The following is a 15,666-nucleotide window of genomic DNA, read 5'->3' as shown; positions in this document are numbered from 1 at the left end:
TCAAGGTCTGCGACTATGTCTTGGATCCTTTCTCCAATTGACAGTCTTTATGTCGAAGCCGATGAACCATCCCTGAAATATCGCCGTATCAAATTATCTTTGCAGTATGTCACTAAACTTTATTCTAATGCATCCAACTCTGCTTATAGCTGTGTGTTTAATTCTCTTTATGAGGATCTGTATAATAACACATTTTCACTTGTTCCACCTCTTGGACTCAGAATTAAACCATTCATTTCTAATGCCGGCAATGAGCTTGAAAATATATCTCCTTCCCGTCTTCTTTCTTCTCCACCTTGGCAGTTAGTGAGACCACGAGTTGACCTAACGTTAACCACATTTAAAAAAGCACAGAAACTAATGAATTACAATGTAAACAAGAATTTAATCAATTAAAAAGTAAATATAATACATACAAATCCTTATTTACTGATGGACCCAAGGATGGTGGCGCAGTGGCTTGTGCCACTGTCATTGGAACCAGAACAATATCTTATCGATTGCCACATAACAGCTCTATCTTTACAGCAGAAGCAAATGTCATATGAACAGCCTTAAACTATAATAAAATAACACCCGAAATACACACAGTATATCATATTTTCTGTCTCTCGTTCGTGCCTTCAGGCTATTAAATTTTGTTGTTGTAAACATCCTTTTTTAAGTAGAAATCTTGGAATTATATAATGATCTTGCTACTGGCCAATGCGGCATCGTCTTTTGTTGGTTACCCAGTCACGCTGGCATTTCTGGTAATACAATGGCCGATCTTGCTGCTACGGCAGCACTCAACAAATCTGTGACACCACTTCTTATTCCATACTCTGATTGTAAAGCCGTAATTAGATCATATATCCGAGATCTAATGCAGAAGAAGAGGGACACCCAAATAGGTATCAATAAATTACATGAAATAAAACCCTGTATTGGTTACACCTACTTGGGTTGTCAGTCCAGATTTGAAGAGGTCATTATGCGACGATGTCGCATTGGCCATACGCGATATACTCATGAATACCTGTTAAAAGGTGAAGATCCTCCGTTTTGCATCCCTTGTGATGAAAGAATCACGGTCAAGCATGTCTCGCTTGACTGTATTGAATTTTCCATCACAAGGGACAGCTATTTGAAATCACTTACTATGAAGGATCTTTTTAATAATATCAGTTCTCATTAATTATTTGTTTTTTCAAAGAAATTGATTTGATTCATAAATTTTGATGTATGTAGGGATATTTTATATGTCAAATCTGCAAAGGATCTTTTTAGTACAATTAATTATGATTTAATCATTGAATTTTTAAAAGAAATGGAGTTGATTGATAAATTTTGAACAATATGTTTTGTAAATATTATAATTGGTAGAATAAATTAGCAACTAAGATAGTTAGTGGCTGTATCATCGAAGGGGGTTAAAGTACTGTAAAATGATTGTCCTCCTGAGAGGGTGAGTAAGACCCAACACTTTCAAAGTCAATTTCAATAAGTCAATGTGGTTGTGTTTACGAGTAATGCCAAAGGTTCATATTGTTTTTGTTTTTGCTATGTTTATTTTGAGTCCAGAAAAGGAAGCATATTCTATAAGTATATCAATTGTTGCCTGATAACCTTTTTCTGATCCATCAAGTATTATTATTGTATCATCTGCAAATTCCATATACCTCGATATTTTTATTTTCTCTCAACATGTGAGCTAGAATATCTGCATCTATAAGAAATATGTAAGGCGAAAGTGGGTCACCCTGTATACATCCACTTGTTAAGTTAAAGATGTCTGCGCAGAAACTAGTAACAAGAACTCTTGATTTAATGTCCTTATAGAAAGTCTTTATCCATTTTGTAATTGTGGGTCCAAAGTTAAAACATTCTAAACATGCATCGATAAATTTCCATTCAACAGGGTCGAAAGCTTTTTCAAAGTCAATGAGTATAAAAATGCCAGGTATATTCATAGGTTCAGTGTAGTCCATTATATCGGATACAAGTCTGGTACAACCACCAATATATCTACCCTTCATAAATTCTTTTTGATCTTCGCTTATAATTCTTTGAAGAACTTTTTTTAATTCGAGAGGCGATTGCTGCTGATGCTATTTTGCAAAATGTGTTCAAAAGGGAGATAGGTCGATAGTTTTTAATGTGTTCTCGGGATTTATCTTTCTTTGGTATAGATGACCTTGTTTTTTAATGGTAGAGAGTTCTCCATTTAAATAGGCTTCCAGAAAAACTTTAATTCGTGAATCTGGACGGACCGGGGCTTTTGAAATTCGTCTGATGGAAACCCCTTTCTTCTTGCAAATTGGTCAAGACTTTTCCACTTATCATCATACAGGCTTCTGGTAGATCTGTCTTGAGCTAGGGAGGCTGCTGCACTGCTGGAATAGCCTCTGGTCAAGTTCCTCTTGATGTCCTCCATACGTGCAGATGGAAGACCCTCGGGTTTCGGTGATTCTGCTTCATGTAAGGATAAGTGAGAAGGTTTGACCTTTAGAACCGGATTGCCTGCTAGCAAGATGAGGTCTGGAAACCACGTCCTTGCCAGCCAATGAGGAACGACCAGAAAGAGTAACAGGTGACAGGTCTGTGTGATCTTCTGCAGGACTGACTATTGGTGGCATTGCTGGCGAAAGAACACATGAGAAAGAAGCCCTTCCAGTGACATTACCAGAGCGTCGTTTATCCATGCTAATGGGTCTGGAACTGGAGAGGCAAAGATGTTTATCTGGTTGTCAAATTGGGTTGAGAAACAGGTCTACTGGTGGGCTACCTTGTTGTTTTATCGCTAGTTGGAATACTTCTGGATGAAGCCTCCATTCTGTTGTTGACGGACATGGCGTCTGCTAATACGTTTGTGGCTTCTGGAATGTGTATCTTTAGATTTGGGCTGTCTGTGAGACGATATAATTGAAACGCTAGCTTCAATAGGGTAGCTGACTTTGTTGTGCCTTGTAGGTTGACGTAAAAGGCTACTGCCGTGTTGGCTGCCCTGGTCATTAATGACTGATTGGACATTGAGGGGCCCAGTGGTTCATGACTCGGATGACCGTTTCACCTCAGTGATTGATGTGAAGTAGCTTCTCCTCTGGAGACCACCGCATCTGTGTCATTGCGTGCTCCCCAACCCTGTAGAGAAGCATATACGTATAGATGCAGGTTGAAGCTTGGCTCGCTCAGAAGGTCAACCATTGGAGAAATGCCAAACGGTAGCACCCCCCACTGGTAATGATGATTGTTGAATAGGAATCATTGATACTTCCTGGACCCTGGGTGTATTGGTATATGCAGATATGCATCCCTTAAATACATATTGGCCACAGAAGTTGTTCTGTCTTATCTGCTACAGTTGTGGAAGGTGGACCATTCTGAACTTCGTTAAGTAATCTTTTTTGATACTTTTGTCTTGGGAACCAAGAAAATTGGGGAGTAAAACCTCCGGGTCGACTGCCTCTTGACGTATAATCTCTGTTGCTTCTTTGAATGGAAGCGAAACTATCACTTCAGTCAGCTTGGGTTGCAGAGTTTCTGCGCAGTGTATCTGCGGAGGGTTGAGTGTGAGCGATGGTGTCGCATCAGAATATATATCTATTCCTTAAGATTTTTATGATGAATAAGTCTTCCAGAAGGTCTCAGTTTGGCCAATATTTCCTTGTCTACGTAGTAAGGCGAGTCCCGCCGATACTGAGCTGATCTGCTCGAAGATAGACTCGTGATACTTCAGCTGGTTGGCCATGGTGGACAAACGCGTATGATCTTTGTCAGACTGTCGATCTTTGAAGTGTTGGTTGAAAGGTGAAGGAGGACGATCCTTCGATGGGGAAGCTATGACTAACCTGTCTGCAATCTATGTTTGCCGTTCTTGATCATCATACATTGGCGTTGGCCCCTCATGATGTGAGTCTAACCATGTTACTGAAAGTATGAGAGAATGATGACTCACAGGTTTGGTCACGTGCATCAGGTGCACATGCGCAGCTGGGAGTGTGTTGGGATTAGATGGGTTTTTGCTGTTCGAGGAGAACACAAGAACTGGAGTTTCCACTACCATTCGAAAATGAGACGAGACAAGCAATTAGTTTTAGTCAGGATAAGGCAAAAATTGCATGTTTTTTTGCACTAAATTAGTTAGATTTTAGCGATAAACAAAAACACCTACTGAGAAAAGTGATTTTCACCGGACAAAATGATTGCTCCCTTGTAAAAGACTAAAGACTAATCTTGAGTATCTCCCTTGCTTGCTCTTGAGCTACAAATTTGGAGAATAATTACTTAGATTTTGATTGTTAAAACATATCCAAGACTTTTATGCAATGTGCTGCAGTTCCCAAGCATACACAGATTTTGTCAGAGAATTCAATAGTCTACCATCCGCCATTTTGGGAATAGGGAGTGATCATTAGTAAAATGTTTTGCGTTATTCTAAAATTGTGTATTTCTTGTCTTTACATGGAAATTATAGGTGTGTAATGATTGACTATGCTAAATATTTAAGGGGAAACGCTGATAATCATATGTCATAGTTTATGTACTGCGCATGCGCACAAGTACAAAATGTTAGGTGCCTCCATATCTGAAATTATTTCCGACATGTTCTTTTATATGATGACGAATTTTGGTGCTTTTATCATCAAATGCACACTGCGTATGGAAACTTGATCTTAGAGGGTCCACTAACCTAACTTAAGGAAAACAGTTTCACTCTTAGTATAGATCAGTATGGAAAATCAAAACAGCAAGAATATCGGTATAGAATAAATTCTGTTCATATTTTCTCCACACTGAAGATGGAAGAATAATTTCAATACCAATCACAAGCTTTTCTTTACTGCGTATTTCGTTGGCTTGTCGACTGCTCGACGTTTCTTCATCATTGCCGGTAAGTCAATTTGGACACTCTTACCAGTGGGGCGGTGGGGTAGCCTATTGGGTAAGGCGTTCGCTCATTACGCCAAAGACCCCGGTTCGATTCCCCACATGGGCACAATTTGTTAAGCCCATTTCTGGTCCCCTGCCGTGATTTTGCTGGAATATTGCTAAAAGCGGCGTAAAATTTAACTCACTCACTCCTACCAGCACCTATGTGCATTATTTGATCATATGCCATTTTAAATGCTAACAGATAATATCATAATGTGTGTTGTGATGTTTTCCTTAATTACTGCTTAACTGTTGACAGGATAATTTCAAAATCTGTATGATTTCACACTGGGCATCGTGACACGCATCTGAAGAGATGTGGTGTTAAAAGTCAGTTCACAAATTCTGTATCCAGTGTGTCAACCTTTGGCGTTGATGAAGGCTTGGCAACGACGAGGCACAGACGACACCAAGCTATTGAAGAAAGCTTGGGAAATGTCTGAACCAACGCACACAAACAAAACCAAGACACCAAAAAACTCAAGCTCTTCCATTTTTTCTTGTGGGAAGGTAGGGTCAAGTATTATCTATCGCTTTCTCATTCTGCCTACACAGTTGTGACCAGCAGACCATGACGTGTGTTGTTTTTAGCTGTAGGCAGAATGAGAGGACACCGTCCCAATTCAGCTAACGCCAAATGCCAATGTCTAATTCTGGGCTTGACGTAATCGTCATTTCCATTTCACCCCACGCTTGCTCGATAGGGGGCAGGTCCGGAGAAACAGGTGGCCAGGAGAATACCATGTTTTGCTGTCTCAGAAAATCTGTCACAACACGAGCGACATGTGGACGGGCATTATGTTGATGACGCGTGAAGTTACGTCCCTGTCCTTAAATGAACCGCTGCACAGCTGAGGCTCAATGATCTCATCCCTGTACCGCAGACCTGTCAGATTGCCATTGACAATGACACGTTGTGTCCGACCATGAGATGTGATGTCCCCACACCATAGCGCTGTCTCCACCAAACTCTCGACGTTGAACAACACACGCGTCAGCAAACCGTTCACCTGGCCGTCTGTACACCCTTGCCCTCCATCTGAACTGATCAGATGAAAACTCGACTCGTCTCCTGTATCGTAGTTGCTGTCTGTAGCAGGCAAGATGTACCTGGTACGTTGGAGCAAAGGTGGACGTATTGCAGGCCGTCGGGGCCGGATGTTGTGCTCCCTACGTACAGTCCTGGAACTGATTGGATTTAATGAGTTCACTGACAAAAGGGTGCTTTGGTCAATCACCTTACAAAATCTATGGTCAACAATCTGTCCAGATTTGTCACACATAAAAAGAGTCTAGGATATCCTTTGACGCCGTCTACGTCACAGTCAACCACCACTGACAACGCGATCTCTGAAATGGCATATCAATCAGGACAATACAATATAAAATACGGGCTGATTATCGCCAGCAACTGAACGTTGATCACCATGACCATGGGGACCTACGGTGCTTTTGCTACCTGCATGGACCCTGGATGGATTTACACCATCCCTTCAGCTGCTGGCTATTGTACTAGTATTAGCTATTAGTTAAAACAACGAATATACTACGATCTAAAGTTTGGTAGCGCTGAATTGACCTTGAAAGTTTTGGGACTTACGTACGCTCTCAAGAGGACAATAATTTTACAACACTTTGAGGATACAGCCACTAACAATCGCAGTTGCTAATTTATACTACCATTGATAAGATCACATTTATCTATTTACAAAACATATTTCAAAATTTATGTAAAAATTCTATTTCTATTAAATGGCAATTTACAGTATTACAAAGATCCTTCATTGTTTTGACACTGAAATATTTATCCCTTGTGATTGAAAAATCAATCCAGTAAAGCAGGACATCCTTGACCGTGATTCCTTCATCACAAGGGATGCAAAATGGAGGATCTTCGCCTTTCAACAAATATTCAGAGTATACCTGCTGTGGCCAATGCGACATCGTCGCATGATGACCTCTTCAAATCTGGACTGACAACCCAAGTAGGTGTAACCTATAGTTGGTTTAATTGCATGTAATTTATTGATACCTGCTTGGTTGTCCCACTTCTTTTGCATCTGATCATGGGTGTACGATCTAATCAGAGCTTTGTAATCAGAGTATGGAATCAGAAGTGGTGTCACAGATTTGTTGAGTGCTGCCTTTGCTGCAAAATCGGCCATTGTGTTACCAGAGATTCCAATATGGCTGAGTTACCAACAGAATACGATGTCGTATTGGTCAGTAGCAAGTTCATTCTATAATTCAATTATATCGATTAAAATCGATGTTTGCAAGAGAGATTTTGTATAGCCTGAAGGCACGAAAGTGAGTCTGAAAATATGATATACTGTTTACATTTAGGATGTTTTGGATATATAAGAGCTGTTAATATGATACCGGTGAAGGTCCGGGTTAGAATATTGATCTTCACTAACCCAGGCTTGTCGTAAGAGGCGACTAACGGGATCGGGTGGTCAGGCTCGCTGACTTAGTTGACACATGTCATCGTATTCCAATTGCGTTGATCGATGCTCATGCTGTTGATCACTGGATTGTCTGGTCCAGACTCGATTATTTACAGACCTCCGCCATAAAGCTGAAATATTGCTTAGTGCGGTGTCAAACTAAACTCACTCACTCACCCTCTCCTTTTTAGTACTGTTTTTATGTTGGAATTCATTGTTACTGGCCCTCGTCGCTGGAACGTTGCGGATGCGGCGTAAAGCAATATTCATTCATTCATTCATTCCCCAGCAGGATTTATATCATCCCTTCGGCTGATAGCACTTGTGCGCAATTTTCAGCCATTTATCTATGTATTTAAATATGCTTCAATTGAAAATGGTAGTAAGTGTAAACTATATTCTAACGAATCTAACCTTGCATATAACTGTGTCCTCAATCCCCTATGAGGATTAATACATCAAGAAATCTTCTCTTGTTCCGCCCCTTGGGCTAAGAATTAAACCATTCATTTCTGCTGCCGGCATTGAGCTGGAAAATATATGTCCTTCCCGACTTCTTTCGTCTCCTCCTTGGCAGTTAGTTAGGCCCCAAGTCGACCTAACATTAACCACATTTTAAAAATCTGAAATTGATGAATCACAATATAAACAAGAATGTAATCAATTAAAAAGTATATATAATACATACCAATCCTTAATTTTACAGATGGGTCAAAGGATGGTGGCGCAGTGGCCAGTGCCACCGTCATTGGATCCAGAACAATACCTTCTTGATTACCGGATAACAGCTCTATGTTTACAGCAGAAGCCAACACTATATTAACGGCTCTTAAAAATATTTAAAAATACCCTAAATAGAAACAATACATAATCTTCAGGCTATTAAAAACCTATTTTGTAAACATCTATATATTTAATCGAAACATAATTGATGTGACGTTGAGATTGACATCCAATGATCGAGGGGACAAATACCAGCGCCTTAGGCATGCACTAGTTGCCTGGATATGTGCGCTATATAAATATCCTATGATAAGGATGATGATAATTGAATTATATAATGATCTTGCTACTGGCCAATACGACATCGTCCACCGTTGGTTACACAGTCATGTTGGAATTTCTGGTAACACAATGGCCGATTTTGCTGCTAAGGTCATACTCATTGTATCCGTTATCTGATGCAGAAGAAGTGGGACATCCGAGCCGCTATCAATAAATTACATCAAATAAAAGCAACTATCGGTAACACCTACTTGGGTTGTCCAGATTTGAAGAATGTCGCATTGGACATACACGGTATGCACTTGAATATTTGCTTGAAGGTGAAGATCCTCCGTTTTGCATCCCTTGTGATGGGAGAATCACTGTCAAGCATGTCCTGCGTTACTGTATTTATTTTTCCATCACAAGGGACAAAAATGTCAGTGTCAAAACAATTAAGGATATTTCTTTATAATGTAAATTATCATTTAATAATTGTTGTTTTTTAGAGAAATAGAATTATTAGATAAATTCTGATTATATGTTTTGTAAATAGATAACAGTATTTAAAATTGGTAGATTAATTTCGTAAATGAGATTGTTAGTGGCTGTATCCTCAAAGGGGGTTAAAGTAGTGGAAAATTATTGTCCTGAGAGTGTACAAAAGTCCCGAAACATTCAAAGAAAATTTAAATCTACCAGATGTTTTAAATGGAGTATTTTTGCCATTTTAATCCCAGCACATTTTTAATCGTAGAATATATTCCCTTTTAATGCATGGCAAGATTTGTCTAAATTGCTAGCAGCTGGGGATTGTGTAAATCCAGCTAAGGTCCATGCAGGTTGCAAAAGTACTGTAAGTCCCCATGGTCCATAGGATGGTGATCTGCCTTCAGATGTTGGCAATCTATAGCCTGTCTTTATGTTGCCTTGTCATATATAGCTAAAATGATTTAGATATATTAAATTACTAATTACCGATCATGAAATATATATTATTGCTTGCTGTTGTTTGAAAGGATTTATCATAAAGTGTTTACCGATTAGAAATTTGAACCCACACACGGTTTATGCTGTCCATGGGCCCAAGTCAGATATGTTAATCGATAAAATTGACATCGCAAACAAACTGGGTGAAACTTAAGCTGCACATTCTTCTTCATCAAATTATAATCTAAAGTTTCAGAAATATATTGATATATATGATGTGACAACAATGAGCAGCTTACAAGACTTTCTCCTTGACTCCACCAAACTTTATATACATGTTAGATAATAGTTTTGTCATTTACTGATTACATTAATAATATATGGAAATATTATTGTGTGTGTGTGTTATCTGTGGAAACCTGACATACCATTGAACTTGACTGTCTCATGTTGCACACAATGAAGTGGACGTTGGCGAAGAACGTCACTTACTCTCATGATGACCTCGTGTATTAAGTTTGGTGAACCTAGCATGTATAGTTTCAGAGACATCCTCCGGACAAGATAACCATCAAATGCATTTTGCACTAAGTCGTGTTTCCATAGAAACAGAAAAAATATAATTCTGATAAACTTCAAAATAAAGGCACATCTACGGGTAATGATTAACATGTGTGTGAAGTTTGGTGAACCTATCATGTAAACTTTAAGAGATATGTTCCGGACAAAGCTTCAGGACGGAAGGAGGGACGGACGGAATGACCGCATTATTCCCCCCATACTACGTAAACGGGGCTAAAATAATAGACTAATATGGTTTCTAGAAACTAATAATCTCATTTCAAATATTCTATGAGGATCTGTTTGTTAAAAAATCCTCACTTATTCCACCTGTCGGAATGCGAATAAAACTATCTCATTTCTGCTGCTATATCCAACACTTTGTCAATCACTTAGATTATTATTAGCTTAATAGTTGTATTAATGCGGCAGGTGGTTAAGAGTCTGTCACCATCCGTTTCACCATTCTGAAGCGTCACGGAATATCCTGGTGATACTTCCTCATTAGCTCTGACAGGAACGAATCGCACCTGCGCCTATGGCATCAGCCAGCTCGGAAACATGGAATTATTATCTCAAATGAGAAATGAGACTTCGATCTTTATTATGGAGAAGCGATGTTTCTACAATAATTATGAAAGATTAAACTTCTCGCGGTAGCTTACGCATAAAATCCACAGTGATGGTTGTTGGTTCAATTGGGTACAAATGAAAGATCATATTACGACCGATCTATTTTTACCAAAATCGTCGTCCTTTTCATGGTTTTATCGCCATCAGCACAGTCAGCCGTTAGCAACTCTTTTTACGTCTGAAGTCTGCTTTAACCCAAACTCACAAAAAAAGAGAGAGAAAGTGAGAAAAGCAAAAGTGGTTTTCATATGTTATGTATTAGATAAATAATCAACAGATATATTAAAGAAATAAGGAACAACGGCACCCCAAGACCAACGTGATCAGTTTGTAAGATACAAACAAACAATCTGCACTCGGAGAGTTCAGGAAGAAAAACGCGAATGTGGTGAAATTCGCGTGTATATGACAGATGATTTCGGTCAGGAATAAGAGTTAGATGTTTTTGTCAATACTCGGAGAGTGAGTGAGTGAGCTAAGATGTACAGTCACATCACATCAGGGGCTAATACAAGTTTTAAATTCACCATAAATACATGTAAATTATAAAGCGCCTGTGAACGAAAGCTAGTAAAAATTACTAGAATATTACAGTTGTGAATATAAAACGTGAATGCAAATCTAAAATATTTTAACTACAGAATACAATATAAAAACAGACTGTAGACTCATGTTCTTTTATTTCGGTTTGTACGCCATCGGCCCATGTACAATACATGCAAAAAAAGAGTACAATTTCGTGGAATAGGAGCAACTGTACAAAGTAACTCAATTAAATGGCTAATGTTGTAACACTTTTCTATAAGCAAGAGCTTATTTGATGTTACATGTATAAGAACAATTTACAAGGGTAAATCTACAATTACTAGTTAATATATTATGATAATTGACGACGAAATTGACTGACTATTTACAGGAATATATCTATCTCTAATTGCATTGTAAGCAGTACACTCAAACAAAAAATGAATAACATTTTCATTCACCCCATCTTCACACATTCTACAATCCGTATCGACATTCGCACCTCTTATATTACACCGTAAAGGGAGGGAATTTAATCTGAGAAGGCAAATATTTCTTCTAACAGTTACTTGGTTGATGAAATTTACATAATATTCAACATTTAAAAGTGCATCAAATGAGAAGATTGATTTATATTACCAAAAATATGCTGTTTATCACAATCAATTAGGCTGTTCTTAAAAAAATATATATAAACTGGGAAATATTACCAACATCCTGACTGTACCAAACAAAACAAAACCCATAGGAACTTAAAAATATTTAACAGAAGTAGTCCACCTTACTCTACCAGCTAAATCTAATTTCCTCATGAGTAAATGAGACTGTTTTCGATAACGATCCTCTCACACCCTCAATAATTTACACCGATACCTTATACATTTGACATGATAATTAACATACATATTTAACCTACCGCAATCTGCTAAAACTCCATTACTAGAAACCTGCTTACCTACACCAAGAACATATTTGCAAAAGTTAGTGTGAAAGATTTCAACCGATTTCCTCTCCTCGAACCCCCAGATTTCAGACCCATATAATAACACAGGTTTAACCTTACTATCAAACAACTTGAACATTATCCTTACAGGTATACTTGGATATTGTATAAACAAAGACTTCAAAGCAAAAGGGGGCCTTACTAGCTTTACTAACAAGGGTATGAGTACACTTTGTCCAAGACAATCTAGTAGAAAATAGAACGCCAAGATAACTGTAATATGTTGACGTCTTAACTGGAATACCGTTATAAAACCAATTCTCATATGAACGAAGAAAACCACTATTACGAAATACTACCACCTCCGTCTTATCCATATTTACCCCTAAAACCCAAGAGCTGCAATACGTATGTAATATATCAATCTTCCCCTGCAAACCTATAACAGTGTCATCAAATAAACTTAGATCATCTGCATACAACAATAACAACAAATCCATATAATCTGAACCAATAAAGATACCCCTTAGACCTGAATTTTGTAACATACCTTGAAATTCCGTTATAAACATCGCAAAAAGAAATGGACACAACCTTGCCGTACAACACTCACTGATTCGAAGTAATCACCAATCGACGAATGACTGAGATGAACAGAAACCAAAATCTTAGAATACATATTTCTTAAACTGAAAATAATCTACCCCGAATACCTTGTTTAAAAAGCGAATACCACAATAACGTTCTATTGACTGAATCGAAGGCCTTTCGAAAATCAACAAATAAGCAATAAAAATTACCTCCAGGTTTCGAAAGATATTTCTGAACAAGACACTGTAAGGTAAAAATATTATCTGTCGTACTATAACCTTTACGAAATCCAGCTTTGGCCTCTGGAATCTTATCATAACAGTCTGCAAAAATGTGAAGACGATTATTAATGACAGCGCAAAATAATTTACCCAACATCCATGAGCGAAATACCACAAAAATTATCAACTATATTTACATTACCCTTCTTATGTAGGGGCATTATAATTCTTTTCGCCCATCCCTGTGGATATACACCGGAGCTGAGAACATGATTATAAATCAACACCAAATAAGGCGATAACAAATGGATACAGCAAATGATCATTTCAGTCTTAATGCCATCTGGCCCAGCAGCTTTCCCACACTTCAAATCTTTTACTGCTGCTTCAATCTTCTCTGGAGAGATATCACCGTTTAAAATACAGTCAACATCATTATCGATGTCAATATCGATATCACAGTCGACGGAATCCAATCCATCAATAATGTCAAACAATGTTTTAGCATCATCAATCATCTCATCGTCGACAGCTATATCAGTTATATAACATACACTTGTAAAATAGTCTGTCCACTGTGTTGACGTGATCTAGTAGTATACACAAAATGGGGATACGGGGCCAGGTCCCCCTCAAGGGCTCAATTTAAAAAAATGTGCCCTTGAGGAGTCCCTAACCACGTAGCCCAATTGTGTATACTACTACTGAGGTGCATGCAAAATTTGATGAAAATCGGTCGAATAATTTCTGAAATATTGACTTTTAAGTGAGCATGGGGTCGGTTGGGAATAAGGCTCGGATCGCCTCGGGGGTGGTTGCTCCTCCGAGCGCTGTGAGCGGACGAGTCGCAGTGCGTGTGCGTGTGTCTCTCTCGGCTTTGTGTACGGGTGGCTGTCTACATTAAGCAGAAAAATAGGCATGCAAGACTGATAAAAAATCATGACGAGAAACTATCATCACACGGTGGGTGATGTGTAAAGGACTGTGTCGTGAGGTACGATCATCATCTCCTCACTGACGAATGCTCTTGGCGGTCCGTCATTCAAGTTCGGTTCACCGTCTTTGATGTCGACAAGGTCTACGTTGTACGTTTTCATGGACCATATCGGATTGGTGGCGCATTTTCTGATGTCTCCCCCGTATTCTCCCGGCTGGTACAAGTACCTAACGCTGCTCCGGTCCGGTAATGTTTTCTCTGTTTTATCACGACGTGCTGCTGCCGACGACAACTCAACAGATTTCATTTTGATGGCTTCGACGGGTCTCTTGCCCATGAGCCTGGTGACTTCGTTGTTGATGACATCCACCACTTTCGGTAAGCGTACGACCCATTCCGTGTTTCTGTTTCCGGGAACCATTAAATCATGCAAATATTGGTACGAGAACAGGCGTTCGGCTAGGGTGCGATTGAATCTCTCAAAGATGGCTTGGCTACGGTGAGCTCCAGCTATACCTCGTCTCACTAAGACATTGTGCTTGGCCAGCAGCTGTGACACGGCTCCCATGAACTCGCGTTCGGGATCGATTTGCAATACGGTAGGCCATGTCAAGCGACTGCATTTGTATATGCGTTCAAAGGCTTTGGCGACTTCGTTCGAATCTTTCGTTGTCAACGGTTCGGCTTCCTTGTAGCAACTGGCGATGTCGATGATGGTCAGGGCGTACTTGTAGGTTTTGTGCCTCACGCTGTCGTGAGGGAGAAACAGGAGGTCATCTTGGTGGCCGCGATTCGGCATTGAAATGTCGAATTTTATTCTCAGGATGTATCGAGGCGCCGGCAGGTAGACTTGCCAGATGGCTTGTTTTTTAAACCAGGCTTTAGCTTTCTCTTCCGAGACTCGAGCGGCTTTGGCGAGTTTCGGGATGGTGTCCGCGCCTTTCCAGTACCCTCGCGGGCTGTAATAAATTTTCTCCATGATGTATGAATGCATGTGTGCGTAAGCATTCACTTATTCCATACGCGTTTGTGCCCGTACGCGTAAGTGGTGACTCTGTCGATGGCGATCCATCAATTCGTGTCCATAGGAGACAGCGAGGTCTTGTTGATTCTCAGTCCATCGCTTCTCAGCATGTTCATCTGGTGTTTGAACGTTTTATTCTTGAACAGGGCTTCCTTGAATCTGGCGTGCTTGATGTGTTTTTTCACCACGTGTCTTTTCACGCCTTTCACCTTTCGGATTTCATTGTTGTCGGCTTTCTTGATGGAATACATCTTGGGTCTCAAGCCAACGTACTCGGCGATCGACTTGCCCACGCATTCGTCCTTCATCTTGCCGAGCACATTTTTGTTGACTTGGCTGTGCCTAGGGTGATCTTTGGGGTAGTCCCTGGTGTCGTATAGGTGCATGTGTTTCTCCATGTCCTCATACACGTTCTCAGTGTGAAGTTCCATCAGCAGGAAATCTGTGTCCGTGTACAGCACTGCGCACCTGTCACCGTACTGCATTTTCAGCTTGTTATAGTAGAAATCATACGTCAAATGTTTGGATAAGTCTAGGATGCTCATCCCGGTTCAATTTGATGTGGCTTTTGTTCATTTGCAGCGCTGCCAAGTCATCGTCGAATATCTTGCTTCGGTTGAACACTGGGCTGGCTATGAGTGTCCTGAGTTTTTGTTCCTCGCTGGATCTGACTAATTTCACGTTAATGCGTTTTTTCAAATTCTCCATCGTCTTGCCGAACACCAAGTTGTTCATGAGCTTGTACAAGTTTTTTTTGAAGTCGCTCGTGCCTTGTTTTCGCATATTCGTGTTCAACCGAATGTAAGGTTCCATCCATGGATTTTGATCGAAGTGGAGCGCCCTGTGTATTTTCGTGAGTTTCATTCCCAGCAACAAGTACAGCTGCAGATTGTGATAGTGAACGACGTATTTTGACTTGTTCATCAAGTTCGGCACAAGTTTTTTTGACGATA

At 39.7% G+C, this 15,666-nt stretch overlaps 1 protein-coding gene across 1 annotated transcript in view; it reads right to left on the bottom strand.

The window, feature by feature from the left end:
• The window catches only part of LOC124261916 (protein PXR1-like), a 62,694-nt gene extending 47,673 nt beyond the window's left edge, over positions 1-15,021 (bottom strand). The window contains exon 1 of the mRNA XM_046696286.1: positions 14,923-15,021. Within this exon, the coding sequence (XP_046552242.1) occupies positions 14,923-15,021 (99 nt within the window). The remainder of the gene's footprint in view (positions 1-14,922) is intronic.
• Between the last annotated feature and the right edge of the window lie 645 nt (positions 15,022-15,666).

Source organism: Haliotis rubra, unplaced genomic scaffold (genome assembly GCF_003918875.1).
Source record: "Haliotis rubra isolate DU_JTF1 unplaced genomic scaffold, ASM391887v1 Scf12, whole genome shotgun sequence".
NCBI classification, from domain to species: Eukaryota; Metazoa; Mollusca; class Gastropoda; order Lepetellida; family Haliotidae; genus Haliotis; species Haliotis rubra.
Note: the sequence above shows the minus strand (reverse complement) of the source record. Positions and strands in the feature narration are given on the sequence as shown.